The sequence below is a fragment of the Lepisma saccharinum genome, unplaced genomic scaffold (assembly GCF_977018435.1).
Source record: "Lepisma saccharinum unplaced genomic scaffold, izLepSacc3.1 HAP1_SCAFFOLD_340, whole genome shotgun sequence".
Taxonomy (NCBI): Eukaryota; Metazoa; Arthropoda; class Insecta; order Zygentoma; family Lepismatidae; genus Lepisma; species Lepisma saccharinum.
Window position 1 is genome coordinate 255084 of NW_028143064.1, and position 16809 is coordinate 271892.

At 37.1% G+C, this 16809-nt stretch overlaps 1 protein-coding gene across 1 annotated transcript in view; it reads right to left on the reverse strand.

Moving 5' to 3' along the window:
• The window catches only part of LOC145982695 (uncharacterized), a 196624-nt gene that overhangs the window by 166875 nt on the left and 12940 nt on the right, over window positions 1-16809 (reverse strand). The window contains exon 2 of the mRNA XM_083116056.1: window positions 15145-15257. Coding sequence (XP_082972182.1) covers window positions 15145-15257 — 113 coding nt within the window. The remainder of the gene's footprint in view (window positions 1-15144; window positions 15258-16809) is intronic.

The window sequence follows — 16809 nt, forward strand, 5'->3', positions numbered from 1 at the left end:
TTGGTATTATCCATTAAAAGCAAAACGTTTGTAATATGAAACAGATGAAGAATGTATATTTATTTAGTGTTCAGAAAATATAATGTAACTTAATTTCTGCATGAATATAGCTTGAACGTATCTGCACGAGGATGTAAAATTTTAGGTTATGCACGATCCAGATATTTATCGTGTTAGGATTCTTATTAGAGCAAGAAATATGCCTCTAATATGGATTACACTGATTACATATGTTATTATTAAATCACTATTGCACGAAATGATCCATCACCATTCTACTCGTTCTATTCACATGTACATCGAGTCATTTACAATTACAAATCAAGTGATTGTTTCAAAATTTCATTTTGCCCTTGTACGTACATGGTTGAACAAGTCGTCCGGACCTGTTTTCGACAGTTTTTCTTTCTATTTAGAAAGTAGGAGGCAATTTATACAACTTGCAAATATTCATGTACATGTTAGTCTAAGTAAGATTGGATTTGAATAAATTTGGTATTAGATTTCTGAATGTTCTACAATTTATAGAAACCGTTCTGTTATCTTCTTTCACAGAAGAACGTCAGAAACCTGTTGTGGAAAATGTATAACTGTCTGTTCTATTGACATTTAAAAATTTAGGACAGCTCTTAGTAAAAGTTTATTATAACTTCATGCTTTAAGGTTTGTTACTAAAGTCTCGCCATCTACCAATCAATAGTTTGCATGTTCATGGAAAATTTAGAAATTAGTATACTTGTATATTAGTAAAGATTATTAGTAATATAATTAAGCCTTGTTTCCATATTTAAAAAACACTAAGTTGATGACCAAGACAATTTATTATTAAGATAAAAACACAGACGAAGAACTAAACTAAAATATAGAAATATACTACACACAGAAAGATTACATACACATAGCAGGGTCACTAGCCACACAACAACAAATCAAGTTGACAGTCCTTATCTAGGAAGATTTCTCCAAAGGAATTAAACATATCACCTCCTGACAGTTGTTGACTAGTTGGTCTACAAAACTGACAGGTGATTGACAGGTCAAGATTAGAAAGAGTCTAGAACCACCTGCTTACCACTCCCCTACCCCTCCTGCCTTTTTGGTTATGGATGAATACCTCCTCCTCTGGTCTTCTTCATTTCTCTTCTTTCTTCCTTGTTCATACTTCTTTTTTCTTCATTCCTTTTCTTCATCCTTTCAACTTTCTCTAACACACTCTTCCATTCCTTGTTTATCTTGAGTCCTCCATTCCAATTCATGATGTCTTCTCCTTTATTTTCTATTTCTTTGGCCTCCTTCCATTTTCTCACTAGTTCTCTCTTCTCTTTTCCTATTCGCCTTGCCAAATCCCATTCAACTTCATGTCCTGTTTCCAGTGGCGGTCCCTCCATGGAACAGAGGGAACAGGCTGTTCCCTTCTACTTATCGCCCTTTTTAGCTATTTAAATTATCTATAATTACATAATAAGAACACTTCTTTCTTCCGAAATCAACACGCCGAAGAAAAACTTTCACCCTGACTGGACGTTTGTTTACTTCACCCACCCTCGTCGTCCCACGCTCTGCTGTCTGTTGCCGAGTATTTCCGACCACGCGCGAAGGTAAACGATCCTCATGGTGCCGCGGAAGCTGAACTCTCTAGCTGTTCCCTACGAGAGACATAGCGAATTCGTTTTCCTTCAAGTTTTTGCTATGTGCTAAAGTTTAATTGCGTCGTAGTGATAGTTTTGAGTGTAGTAAGTCTATAGTTTCCTAATCTCATTGCAAAATTGCATCTGTCATTCATAACGAACTGGAAAAATCTTCTACAGTCTAAGCGTCTGCTAAATGCCTTGGCTAACCGCTGCGAAATAGCTTCCGAGGGAACAGCTCGCATCCTCCTGTTCCACCAGCCCCAAGATGCACGCAGCGGCAGGACAAAGCGAATGTTGCGAGTGTTGTATGATCGACCGGCTGAAGACGAAAGCTTTTAGTTCATTGAACTTTACAGAAAAGACAGCAAACCAACACCTATCCTAACCGAAATAAAAACTAAAACTAAATCGTACACAAGACATTTTCAAACAAGTTACTACAACTCTGTAACTGTATACTCTTCCAGTGGCAAATTACTGTTGTCCTTGTTTGTTCCCGAGAAGGGAGTTTGGAACAGTTCGGGTTTTGTCACAATTTCTACAAATGTAGTGGACGCATGGACATCCGCAGGATTTTTTCCAGGGAAAGCAAAGGAAGGCATTTTTTTCCAAGGGGGAAAAGCAAGGTACCTTTTCACCAATAATAGTGTTGTGCCCTCAAAAAAACATTGCTTAAATTTGAATTTATCATATTCATGCAATAATTAACACATATTATTGTGGCTGAAATGAAATTATATGTGACAAATATATAATTTTTGGTTGACTTTCATTTTCCGGGGGGGGGGGGGACAAGGCCCCCCTTCTGGACGCCCATGAGTGGAAGTCATAAAAAAACTCTGCCATCTGATTGCATTGAGGACGTTTGAATTACAATGCTCAAGTATAAAAAAAAATGTCAACTTAATCTACAAATAGAGAGATGAAACCGGTTTCGACAAAACATTTTTTTTCTGATCACTCATAAATTGCTTTTATTAATGTTTCCTATGTTGCGCATCAACAATTTTGTTTTTAATGTTTTCTTTACATTATATCATATTTGCTTTAACATTGGTATTTTCCAGTATCGTAGCATCCTAATACGCCCATACGCCCGGCGTTCCCTGATTTAAAATTTTAAAAATGCATAAATGCTGTAAATATAAAGTAAAACGTGACTAATTATATACATGTTTGAGCATAATGGCATTATAAAAGCTATTTTTCGCGATCCGTCTACAACGCTCCACTAACAGCTCTCCTTCTAGCATTTCTCTAATGTCTTTGCTTGCCGGACGCCGGCTAGGTTTGGCGTACAGGACCATACATACCTGTTTGGCGTACAGGAACATACATGCCTGTAGGCAGAGAGGAGGGAAAGCTTGTGGTACTTGTGGCTTGGATCTCTACAGCACGGGTGAAATGCTCTCGCCATACGCGGGCGTACGGAGACCTGATTGGTTCTAGGGGCCATGTGACCTTTCCTGCCTTCCGATTCAAGGCGCTGTACTTCCGATGCAGACGACAGAAGTAGAATTCCTACCCAGTTTTTAGCGCTCGTGCCTCTGCTCATGCTGTGTGATGCTACAATAAGCAATATTGACTGACGTATCTTTCTTTAATGACCACTGCATCGTGTAATTTATCGAAAGAACAGTGAAGTGCATTAAAAACTAAAAGAACAAAAAAGTTTTTGTCAAACAAGTTGATAAAGTCCTCATGGTAGAAGTTCAGCCTGTGGCTGCTCTACCACCTAACCCACAAAACTATTTATTTAAAAAAAAAAAATCGTTAGTATCTAACTGCCTAATATTGTGCCAGTGGAAATGTTTAGTATTCGTTTCAAAACTCTTAACATTGTATAGTCTCTTGACAAAATTATTTTAAAATGTTTATCAGCATTCTCAAGATACAATAAACAGTGGTCTGAAACTCTGAATTACTACTAATAGGCACTGTTACGTCAGTAGAGTGTACGACTGTTGGATCATCCACCCCCCTTCGTGTCAGTGTGTTTTGCACAGCGCAAGAGGTTTCCGGTTCGAATCCCAAGCCTACGCATGTTTGTTCTTTGTGAGTGTCTCTTCATCAACTTCATCAATATCATCACTCATATTCATATTTGCGATTAGCCAAAAGTGATAGAAAGCGAAGTAAAATAAACCAAATCATTCAATAGTTGTATCATCCACAACAACTGTTGTTCTAAAGGCGCTTGTGATTGAGGTAGGTTTTTTAATTACTTGCGTCATGCCGAAAGGTTTCCTTGATTATAAAAAACTGTTTTGCTACACATGTGTTACGTGTGGAGCAAAATACTCCGAATGGTGTGCGGTGTTTCTGACTTGAGCAATCTAATTAAAAATGGTATAGAACAACAGTGCTCCAAGCATTTATTGCACACTGAGGCATCTTATTTTCTACATAAAACAAGCATGGATCATGTTTTATCGGAACCCGGCTGACTTAATGTAATAAACACAATGAGATTGATTTTAAATAGACAATACATATGTCGGCTAATTCCATAAGAAAACTCTTAAGCAAAAAAAACAAAAAAAAACTACCCTTCCTTCTAACTTGGTGTTCCCATCCAAAATGCCCATGCTACGCCACTGGTATTTTCATAATTTTAACGTGCTTCATGTATGTGACTTCTGAAATTTTTTAGCATATGTTTCGTATGTTTATTTGGTTCATTTGAACAAGGGTTGAATTTTACTTGGTCTACTGTATTATATTACGATAGATATGGGAGGGGAGGGGGCAAGTGCATGTCACCTGTTCCCCTACCTGATTTAGCACCGCACGCCACTGCCTGTTTCTCTAGTGTGTTTGAATATGGCATTCCTGTCTCTCTTCAATCTCACATCATCCATATGTTGCTTTAACCTGTCTTTAAGTCTCTTCTCCGTTTCCCCTATATATACACTTTCACATCCTCTGCACTTCACCTCGTAGATAACCCCTTCCTCTTCTTCCTCTCTCTTTTCTTCTTTCTGGCTATACTTAAAATAGTGCGTCCTCCCTTCCTGTAAGTTCTTATACCCACTTTCCTCAGCACTTTGCATATTTTCTCTGTGGCATCATCGCCCATACTTCTTATACCAAACCTCTTTTTCTTCCTTCTCTTCCAGTCCTCTCTCTTTTATCTCTTTCCTTCTTCTGTTGATGTTGTGTCTGTCTTTCTTTTCATAACCATTCTCTTCTAGTTGTTCCCACAGGCTATTAATCTTGGTTTCTTCTTCCCCTTTCTCTGTGCTCTAAACTAAACTAAACGTAATTTTATAAGGAACATGGAAGACCGAATAAAGAAGATATGCACAGAGAAAGGGGAAGAAGAAACCAAGATTAATAGCCTGTGGGAACGGACTGACACCTTCTGAAATATATTCATAAACTCAACAGATTTACATATTCTTACTAAGAAAAATCATTTTCTTTACTATATAACTGAAATTAGTTAAAGTAACACTAAAAACTACTAACAATAAGTAACACGAAAACTATTTAAACACTGTACAAAGGAAATAAGATATATAAACTGTGCTAATACTGTATGACAATGTTACAGTGCTTGCTTCTTAAAATCTTTAAATTGTTTTTCTATTTCTCTTCAATGTGGAATTTCAAAAGAACCAGCACCCTACAATTCAACTGGACCATAAAATGAGAACTTCTTGTTTACAGTTTCTATATCATTAGGTCGTGGCCAGAAAAAGCTGTTAACTGAACGATATTTCATCATTGTCCATGGTTAATATTCTGTTAATATAAAATGTCTGATCATAAAATACTGCATAATATTTCGTTCTTTGGTAATACTTCGTAACTTCCAGAACACTGATTTCTCGAGAGGAATGAACAAATTTCTCAGTCGATCCTGTATAGTTGGAGCATTCAATGACATTTTTAGAGATGACTTTGAAATGGTGAATATTATGTGTGTTTGGAATTTGTTGAATATTAAGCCAGTGTTCATCTAGAGTTGCTTTCACGTCTTCTATGGTGAAAATTGGGATTTCTGCTACTACAATTTTTGTCTTCTTTTCTTGAAGGAATGTGACAAATTCATGTGCACAGTGAATTGAAGTCTTCCCATCCATTACAGATTCCCTCGCCATCCTCTTTACTTCTCCCCCAATTGCATCTACAGCCCCTTTACCATGGGAAGTTGAAAAAAAAACACTCAATGTTGTTTGTTCCTGCTGTAAAAAAATATGTGATGTTACATAAAGTGTACCTTTGCTTAAACTGTGAAGCTGCGCCATCTGAGAAAATATGAAGACTGGAAATTCGTAATCCAAGATTCTCTTTGGAGATAATCTAAAATATACTGTAAATATACATGTACACTGTATTTATCGTGATTAAGGCAGTCAGATACAATAGCAAAATACTTCTTTTGTGATGTAGTTCCATCGTGAAACCAAGTTACAGCTGTAAAAACGGTAATTTGTTTATTGCTCCAATGGGCAGATTGGATTTCATCCTGTTCCTTGCATATGAAGTTCTCAGAAAAGTCAATTTGTAAGACATCTTCTTCTCATTAAGTTTTGAATCCTTCCCTGGAAAGCCATCTGCTGTTTACGTTTTATGAAAGTATGATGCAGAAAGTGTGGAATTTTTCCTGACAGAGACTTAAAACAATCTTGGGCAGTTCCAGTCTTTTCAGTTTTCTCAACACTGTTAGTAGTATTTACCCACTCATACCACTTACAGAACTCTGAAAGATCTGTTTCACTTTCATCACTATCTGTTACGGAATTTAAGTCTGGACATATTTTGCATTTGCCAGTCATACAAGGTTCATTATCTTGACTACATACTATCTGGTCTATAAATGGCATGGCCGAAATTCTGTAGAAACATGTATACCTGAAGAATGGAGGGCGATTAATAACAATTTAATGTTTTCATGTGTTATGCAAACACAAACATTTTGAGGTATATTTCCTAAAAGAAACACAAACTTGGGCCTGCAATCAGCAAAAGTGGAAAAACTTATTTTTATCTCAGCATGCTTCAAGCAAAATATTGCATATGCTTCCTGAAGGGTTGTAAGTAAGTACTGTTTCTGATATTTTGTTTTCACTCCACCTTCACACACAGTTAGTGTCTTGCTCCAGGAGCTTGCTAAGAGATTTCATCCGTGGAGTAAAATTATTTTATAACATTTATGGTTTCTGATTCTGATTGGGCAGTTGAGGGAGCTGTAGAGCTATTACCAATCTTTAGTCCTTCATTCCTTGCAAAATCAACTATAAGAGCTTGTCTCTTTCTGGGGGAAGCAGGTAAGGCAGATGATGCACGTTTTTTTGCTTTCCCAAATGATTGACGTGATGAATACACTTTTGTCAGTGTTTCAATGACAGCTGTTGTTGGTGTTTCAGGAGAAACAGTGGCACTAGTATTATTCTAACTACCAGTAGTTTCTCTTTTCCTCAGTCTTTCCTTTCCTTTGTATTCACGTTTTTTTCTTCTTAAGCTGCCGTTTACCTCTCTCACTAAGTGCAATTCTATTTATTTTTTGTCTTTCAGCATCTTTTCTCTTTACTTCTTCATAAAAAGCCTTTTTTTTCATACGCTGTCTATAATTCTGCTGCTTCTCAGCATTGCTTAATCATAGCATCTCGAAACAAAAGAAAATATATTTTGTTAAGTATGATTTTTACAATAAAAATTATTTTATAATATAACTAACATTATTTTATAACTTTATAAAAATCATTTTGAGTAATAAAAGTTCAAGCAGGACTGTCAGATAGCATGTATGAAAGTTTTTTAATATTTTATAAAACTTCTCCTTATAATGTCAGTCCGTTACCAGTGTCAGTCCGTTACCTACCCATAATACCCTAATGCCTTAAGATATAACTGTGAAATTTTTTGTCTGAGTAGTCTGGGTAAACCTAACGCAGGATATAAAGTTTTATGAAATTGTCACTTTGGAGTTTCTTATAAAAAAACTTTTTCAAATATTTTGGTAACGGACTGACACTACCGCTTAATAAAGTTTAGCGTGCATTACTTCTTCATACATGATATTTTTAGTATACAGTTTCTGTGCAAAATAATGTTATTTTTATGCACATTCTAGTAATATAATTAACTTTCAGGTATATAGTTTCTGAATGATTTTATAGGTGTTGAAATAAAACCATTATTTATACAATGCAAACTCCGACTAGCAGTACCATCATATTTTTTTTATACTGCAGCTGAAAAAATCACTTACATTAGGAGATAATTATACTACATTAATCTACATGAAGTTTTCTTTCCAATAAGGTATAATACATGCTACTTGGTTACACTTTGATTTTCACACACCAGGTTGACAATTTTCTGGAATTGCTCAATTTAATTATGTCACAATTAACGACATTTCAAAAAAATGTACTCAATTCTCCTTTGTAATGTTTAAACATGAAAACATTTCTTGTATCAATTGATCATCACAGTTGAAACTATGATGTGCCACTATGGTTTCCCCCACATAAGGAAGTGGCTGATAACCGAAGTGCTCCCACATTTCAAAATTATAAGCTTTGTTTAAAGTATGCTGAATCAACAAATGCAAACAATTTATCTAAAAATTTCTGATACTTTTTCTTTTTTGTTTCTTGGATAGGATATCTGATCATCTTATTTGTGTTAAAAGTTCATTTCTAGCATGATTTGAGGAAAACAACCTGAAAAAATCCACTATGATTTGCATAGTGGAACCACAAGGAAAGAAACCTGCGCAGAACCCCATTGCGCTGGCAGGTAGGGGAAAGGACAGGGGGAAGGAGCCTTCAGCCAGGCTCACATCAGTGTTGCCAGACCTATTGATTTCTCGGGAGAATTCCTTAATAAACTATTGCTATGGAACCTCCAACGGCCTGCTCATCTTGAACATGGAGGGGAGAGGTAGAGTGGAACTCCACTCACCCATGAAAAGTGCTGTTTGAACTGTGAAATTATGCCAAACGATACTCAATTGTGCTAGGACATTATTATTATTCTATTACTATTACTACATTACTATTTTATCCCACCCGAAAATCTATTTCTATTTTAGTTATTTTACATCGCTTTTGTGCATCTACGGGTAAGTACGACAATATGGATGAATGAAAAACTGATGAAATGAATGAAGTGACACAAACACAGTGAAATGTCCTGGCCTTACTAGACACAAACACTGACTTCGTAGCGTGGGCAAATTATTTTATACATGTATGTGTGTGTGTGTGTCTATATATATATATATATATTAAATGCAGCAACATAGAGGCAGCATAACTGACGAATAAAGCATGTGAGTGTTAATAAGAAATTTGCTAGAGAACGAAGCAGCATAGTTCAATTACAAAGGAAATAATGCACCCCCTCCCCCGTAAGTTGCTTGGAACTTTCATCGGCTTGAAAATACTTAATTTTCTATCCTTAATATACTTCTCTATACTTAAATACTTAATTTTCTACAAAATTATGTTGCGGCATGGACGTCCAGAAGGAAGTGCAAGGATGGTCGCCACCCCCCCCCCCTCCTCATCTGGAAAATAAATGTTGACATAAAAGTACCTATTATTTCAGACGTACAAGTTGATTTCAGTCACAGTAATTTACATCCATTATTATAATGGGGATGTAGGAAGGTGATAATTTCAAACTCAAGTGGTTTTTTCTGAGGGCAACATTATACGGGGTAATATGCCTCGTTTACCCGCCTGATAAAATACATTGTTTCCCCCTCCCTGGAAAAAATCTGCAGACATCCCCTCTCCCAACAGTGGTATGCCCTGGATTTTGGTAAGGGGGTAAATTATATATGTACTTTTTTCATTAGCCAGCCTAATTTTCAGTCATTTCCCCCTTTTTGACGGTCTTTTAAAAAAAATACTAGGCCAAAGGGCAGGGAGAGGGGTTTTATTACTGCCGCCAACACCCCCTTGAGCATGTTACTACCTTATATTCATCGCTAATATGCCCAAATGGTGTGTCTGCATCACAGATATTTTCTGCCAGTCACCCATCAATATCGATATTTGTGCCATAGCTCTACAACACAAAAAGAGCTGTCTAGGGGGGGTTGGTGGGAGTCATAGCCCCCACTTGGCCCAGTATTAGTAAAAAAAATACGTCAAACTTAGGAAAAATGGCGAAATGAGGGCTGACTGCTAACAAAAAATGTATATACCACCTGTTTTGATAATCTGGGGCATGCTACTAGTTTAAACGTATGGAAAATATATTAATATTTTTTCGAGCAAAGTAGACACCAGAAGCCTGTCGGGTCTGCTCATAAAACAACTTTCCGATCATATTTGGCCAAAATTATTTTATAACCATACTTATGTGAACTAAGAATAAGTTATAAAAAATTCTGGGGTACTTACAGTTATTCTAATATCTAATTTTCATAAATCTAAGACCACTGCACTTTTATGAGGTCAATATGGCTGCATTACTGACGCTTAGGTCTAAGAAATTGTTTACTGCTACCTTGCACATACTTCCAGCAGCACCTGCCATTTGTTGTGAGTATTAACCTTTTGCCGGCCAAGCGTCTCGAACGAGATACCCAAATGTAACCCTCATGGTCCCAAGAGTCTTGATTGAGACGCTGTGTCAAGGTCGTAGTTTTTACGTTATAACTTTTCTATTTTTGGCTAGAATTTCGATTTTATTTTTTTATATTGTTCCTAACACATATATTTAACAGAAATGGTTTTTTGCATTTTTTTTGTCTTCATGAAAATGGAGGGGAAAAGTCGGGAAAAGGTACTTCTCTTTTGCGGCTCTTTTCAACGTCAAATTTTTGCCGATAAAGGAAGACCTGCTTTGTTGTTCTAAAGCAATGCTTTTCACTCCCGTCTGTTAACTGCATTCAAAGGAAACTTGTTTATCAGTATCCGATGTCAAAATGAAAGTTTTCCGTGAGGGTGCATGCAGGGGGTGCGGGGTGGGGGAGGGGGAAGACTGGTTGTTGAATCTGCGTTGTGAGAATGGAATTTCGAAGCACACTCAAGGAAACCTTTTTTTTTTTAGCACAAGTGTCCACAAGTTGCGACAGGGGTTACCCTGCATTGTCTAAAAATAGAATTTCAAGCAGTTGCAAGAATCGCTGCGTTCTAGCTTTTCGTTCGTGAATGTTGTGCGTAGGTGTCGTTTTGTGCTCAAGTGCAAGGACATTTTTTGGGTGAAGTGACAATTTTTTAAAATAATTTTTGGGTGTTTTCTCCCTTCCCCTCCATATATATGCCAAATTTGCATAAATTGCATTTTGTGCATTTTTACTTTTTTCGGGGGAGGGGGGAACACGATTTTTTTTAAGAAAAGTATTTTTGAGGGGATTTCCCCCCTTTCTCCCCTCCATATGTACGCCGAATGTGCATAAATTATATATCGTCTGAATCTGTGATTCATTATGCGTACAACGGTACATCTTTCATATCTCTAGGGCATTTAGTTTCTGAGCTATAGTCATTTCAAGGTACCGCTGCATTTTGAAGCTTGAATCAGTGGCGTGCCCACCATTCCTTTTGGGGGTACAACTAAAGTTACATTGGTCATACGACAATGATGCAAATATTTTTCTGTTTCTTACATTCCAGCGATAATTTCTATGTGCACATTTTGAACTTTTCATATCCTTTTTTTCGGGGGGCGGGGGGGGCGAAACCCCATTTTTTAAAAGAAAAAGTATTTTCAGGGGATTTCTCCCTTTCCCCCTCCATATATACGCCGAATGTACATAAATTATATATCGTCTGAATCTGTGATTCATTCTGCGTACAATGGTATATCGTTCATATCTCCAGGGCAAATAGTCTCTGAGGTAAAGTCATTTCAAGGTACCGCTGCATTTTGAAGCTTGCATCAGCCGACCATTCCTTTTGGGGGAATTTGGGGTACATTGGTCATATGATAATAATTCAAATTTTTTTGTGTTCCTTACATGTCAGCGATCATTTCCATGTGCATGTCGACACTGTCATGTACTTTTTTCTTGGGGGGAGGGTGGGGGAACCAATTTTTTTTCCGAAATTTTGGAATTTTGAGAGTTAGCCCCCTCCCCCCACCACATATACACCGAATTTGCATAAATTTCATATAGTCTGAATCTCTGGTTCATTCCGCGTACAACGGTATATCACTCATCTCTCTAGGGCAATTAGTCTCCGATCTACTCTCATTTAATTGAAACTCTGCATTTTGCTCAAAATCGGCTCGGTACCGAGAGGCTTACATGTGAAAATGGCCTTGGGCGCCAAAAGGTTAAACACATTAGTCATCAAGCACCTAATTATAACTCTTCAATAATTTTGTACGTGTCTATCCTACCAAAAAGTGGCATTCTAGAAAAGAATTAATACTGACTTCTGCCATTGATTAATTTATATAATTTCCTGTATGGAGTAAACTGATTGAAAATTCTCTCAATGGATGAAGCTTTATAATGAAAAAAAAGTAATTTAAAAATGCATTAACCTCTTGTGGTTTTCATGTTATAAGTAGTCCTCGGATTTTAGGTTTTTAACCTTGTTTTTTTCCTTTGTAGGTAAATAAGAAATAACACGTTACATCAACGTTTCATTAAAAAATGCAACAACTGGAAAAGTTTTATAGTGCCTAAAATAACATATTTTGCTTGCTAGAACCTATTTTAGGTTTATGCACCTAAATCAAACCTTTTTTTTAGGTTTTTCAGTTTGGTACCGAAACAAATAATTGACTAACGTGTTTAGAACATACATTCAGTCGATTTCCCACCCTCCTAAATCCATAATGTTTCTTCAAAGCTCTAAAAAAAAGCAAAATGTCTGGCACCATGGTTACGTGCAAAGTTCAAAGTGCAAATTTGTGATCCCTGTGGTCTTGATCACTTTTGCGTCAGTTTGGTACTTCGTGGTATTCACGCCTTGCGAAGTAACGTTTCAGCATTCAAATTTGCACCACTGACTATATTTTCGTTGAAAGATCATTTTCAGCATTTAAAATGTTCCACACAGACAAAAGGCAGAGTTTGACTGTAGGTAACATTAAAAAGATTCTTACGTATTCAGGGTGGTCACTCTAGTATAAAATTCAACTATAATTAGCAGTTTTCAAGGTGAACTTCACAAAAATTCAATAGTACAAGCAGATGTTTTTCAGCCTTACGTATTACCGCCTCTCACCAATTAGACACATACAAACACAAATATGAGAGCCATCCGGAAAGTAGTACCAGTTTTTGAATTTAAAAAAAAATATATATATTATTTGAAAAACTTTGTAATTGTTAACAACAAGCTTTAAACTACTTCTCTACATATTCACCACATACATTTAAGCATTTGTCATAATGTGTGACGAGTTTTTGTAACCCAGCTTCATGTTCCTCTGCCGCCAGTCCATTGAGAAAAGTAATCACCCCTTCTTTCAGTTCTCATCACTGTAAAATATCTTTCCTCCCAAAAAGTCCTTTAGTTTTGTGGAGAGATGAAAATCTGAATCAATTTCATGAAGAATTGTTCGTGAAACATCAGGAAATGGTTCACTGATCTCATCCAGTGTGACACGCTGATCGTTCGTGATGAATTGGTCAACTGCAGTGAGCAGTTTGTCCGTAATGACAGACGGGCACCCGGAACATTCGTCGTCATGGATGTTCTCCCTCCCCGAGTTAAAGTTTCGACACCAATGCCAAACAGACGACTCATCAATAACATTTGAGAAATCTGATCCCAGCCTTAACTTCACAAGTGGTGGCGCTTTCAATTTATTGGAACATTGTAAACACTCACAGAAACAATACCTGCTATGACAGCGCTAAAAAACTTCGCACACACTGAGCAGACAGTCAACTGAAGTCATTTGACCTTGAGCAACGGCTACTCGTGTCACGTGCTCCACACAGCGCGAACAGGCACTACTTTCCGGATGGCCCTCGTATATTAACAATATAAAGGGTTTGTGCGATTCGAATGTATATAAAAATTCTAATTAAGTTAAACGGTATATATATTTAAAATATTTAATTTACGGCACGGAGTTTACATTGGCCATTTCACATACTCAGACTAAAAATACATCTATAAACACAAGCCACAAATGTTACTTGATAAAAAAATTGTTAATTGTATAATAATTTCAAACTCAATTTTACCTAATCAACTTCAACATATCTTGCAATAATCTTCAGTCTCTTAGATTGATTGTTCTGCAAAGGACAACAACAAAGAAAAGGAATTGAGAGAAATCTGTTTTATTGTCCACGCAGCTTTCTTTTCTCTTCCTTCCTCGATAAAAAATAAAAGGTGAACTGTGAAAAACTTGCCACAGGGTATTAATAAATATGTTTAAATTCAATGGGATCTGAATTAACAAAAGTTGGAATTTTAAATCCTGGTGAGTTGCCACCAGGTATTGTGCAGCAAATTATATGTGTAATTGATTCTTCATATCAACAAAGTAACTTTCGATAAGAACACAAATATAGTATTACAATAATTTGTGGATAATTTTGAAAATGATCTTCAAGTGAAAATTTGGTAAGAAAATTAATAATTGGTTGTTAATATAGCTATTAAGATTTCTTACGGTTCTTTTTAACGATTATACCTAAGTAGTATGTTTCAGGAATTTTGAACAATTTTAAGTTTTCTTTGGAAGCTACTTCCAAGATTTTTCAAACCTAATTTAAGATATTTAGAATTTCTTTTTGGATTTTTAGAGCCTATTTTAGGAACCTAAAAGCACAGTTTTTAGAACCAAAATATCCGAGGTCTAGTTATAAGCAATCAAATATTGGGTTGAATAACTTTTAAAACACACTGTAGAATGATATCAAATAGGATTTGATGTATTCCAAAGCAATATGCGCTATATTCATTTTAATTGCTCTCACACATATTTAGCAAGTTACTTTTTTTAAAAAAATTCCAGAGGGATTGCCCAGTTACCGCATCTTAAAAAAACTGTTCAGATACTAAATTCTATAATGGTTTAGAAATTTCAGCTTTGCCCCCCTCCCCAAAAAAACCCTAATGTTTGGAGAATGTATGAATTAAATATTTGATCGGTGTTGCTCTTGTGTCAAGTATAATGCTCCAAGTTGAATTATGCCATTTTAAGGACCCACTTATCCCACCTTATCCTATGTCAGTAGTCTCATAATAATTTTCAAATATTGAAAATACATTAGATTAAAACAGCTCAAAATCCCAGACAGTAGCTATCATTTTCCAGACAGGACATCTCCAGGCAGAGACAGGTATATCATTCCATTCTACTATGCTGATCCTTTCTTGGGTACAAAACTCAAGTGTTGTGTTTTGCCATTTATGTGTATATTTATCACCTCTCGCAAGTTACCATTACGCTATCCACGAGCAGCGAGTATGGCATCATCGAGGATGAATGATAAATGAGCTACACTACCCAGAATTCGATCCCAGTTCCTTAGGGAACGTTATGGTATACTCTTAGTTTCATTTCATAAACAATGTAAACTACAGATCATCAAATGAGAAAAAATAAGAATTCTAAAACTTACCTTGTTCCAATAACCTTTTCCTTCATGGTCTGAAACTTGAAGTCTTTTGTGGCAAGTTTGAGTTCTAATGCTCGTATTTCAGCGATATAGTATTTCTCTCTCTTTGCCCACTCCTTTCAAGACAAAAAAGAGAAGAAAATATTAATGTTAAAATATAAATAAAAAAAATACATGAAAACCTAGGTAAAACAAATACTGAAATTGTATTCCAATTATTGCAATTTTTACTTCATTCATAGTAACAATATCAAGGTATAAAAGATGCTTATTAAGTTACACACATGTGTAGTTGAAGCCAGAGTTCTGGGCAAATAACCAGCTCAATTATTTATTTTGGGGTAAGGCCAACCTCTGTATCCCTTTACTTATACAGGGTTATTATAAATGATTGACCCGATTCCATAAATTCACCGGACCTTCCAAGGGTTCGGACGTGCGTGAATAGCTCTCTCTTTCCACTTTAGTCGCCCACTGTGAACCGCATGTAAGAGGGTCTGTCTACCCAACTCGAGCTTGCATGGAGGAGGGAACACTGCGGTCAAAGTACTTACTTTCTCGTGAAAATTATCAGTGTTAAGAACAGTATTACCCGGAAAATGGGAATCAGCAAAGCATTGAAAACTCCATCTCCACAGCAATAGCGAAGGAACTGAACCAGCAGTTCGGAGACCTCGACAGACGCATCGCCCTGGCTTTTGCAAGTGATGCAGTGCTGAAGGAAATCAAACCAGCACTGACCACCATCATCAAAACTGCCGTGGAGGATGCGATCCATGAAGTAAAAAGCGATCTCGACATGAAAATCTCAGACTTAGGCAAACAGGTGAAGCAAGTGAGGAAGGATTTGAATTCCTTGGAGCAGTATGATCTTCGCCTGAACCTTGTTTTCCATGGCATCGGTGAAAGTGAGGGTGAAAAGTGTGAAGTGATGGTGTCAAAGGTAATCAACGAGCAGGTGAAAGTGAAAGTGCCTCAAGATGTGTTCCATCGTGTTCACCGACTGGGACCACCGCGACATGATGGCGGGCATTGTCATGGAGAAGAATGACATTTCCAGACAACATCCCAGATCTTTTCTTGCGAATGGACTTTCGTACAGCACCACTCAACAATGTGGAGTAATACTGGGCATTAATTGTGCTCCCTTTGTCCAGAAAATCCACATGGATAACGCCCTTCATGTCCCAGAAGACACTTGCCATGATCTCTCCAGCGGACGGCTGCGTTTTGCTTTTCTTGAGGGTGGGGAACCTTTATGCCGCCACTCCATGCTGCGTCTTTTGGTCTCTGGGGTTGAATTGTGCAACCATGTTTCATCACACGTGATGACGGATTGCAACAATTCATCACCTTCTGCCCGAAACTGATTCAGAAGCTGTTCACAGACCATCCTGTGTGTCCACTTCTGATCGAATGTCAGCTGCCGGGGAACCCACCTTGCACAGATTTTGCGGAAGTGTAAGTGGTCGTGAATGATTGTCTCAACACTCCCGACACTGATATTCACCTCGGCAGCAATATCACGCACTGTTACTTGTCGGTTCTCAAGAATCATTTGCTCAACACATGCGATATTCACTGGTGTGACTGCAGTCGGGCAAATGTGTCCATGCGCTTCATTTGTCACCAGCAGCCGTCCTTCACGAAACTGCTCACACCATTCGT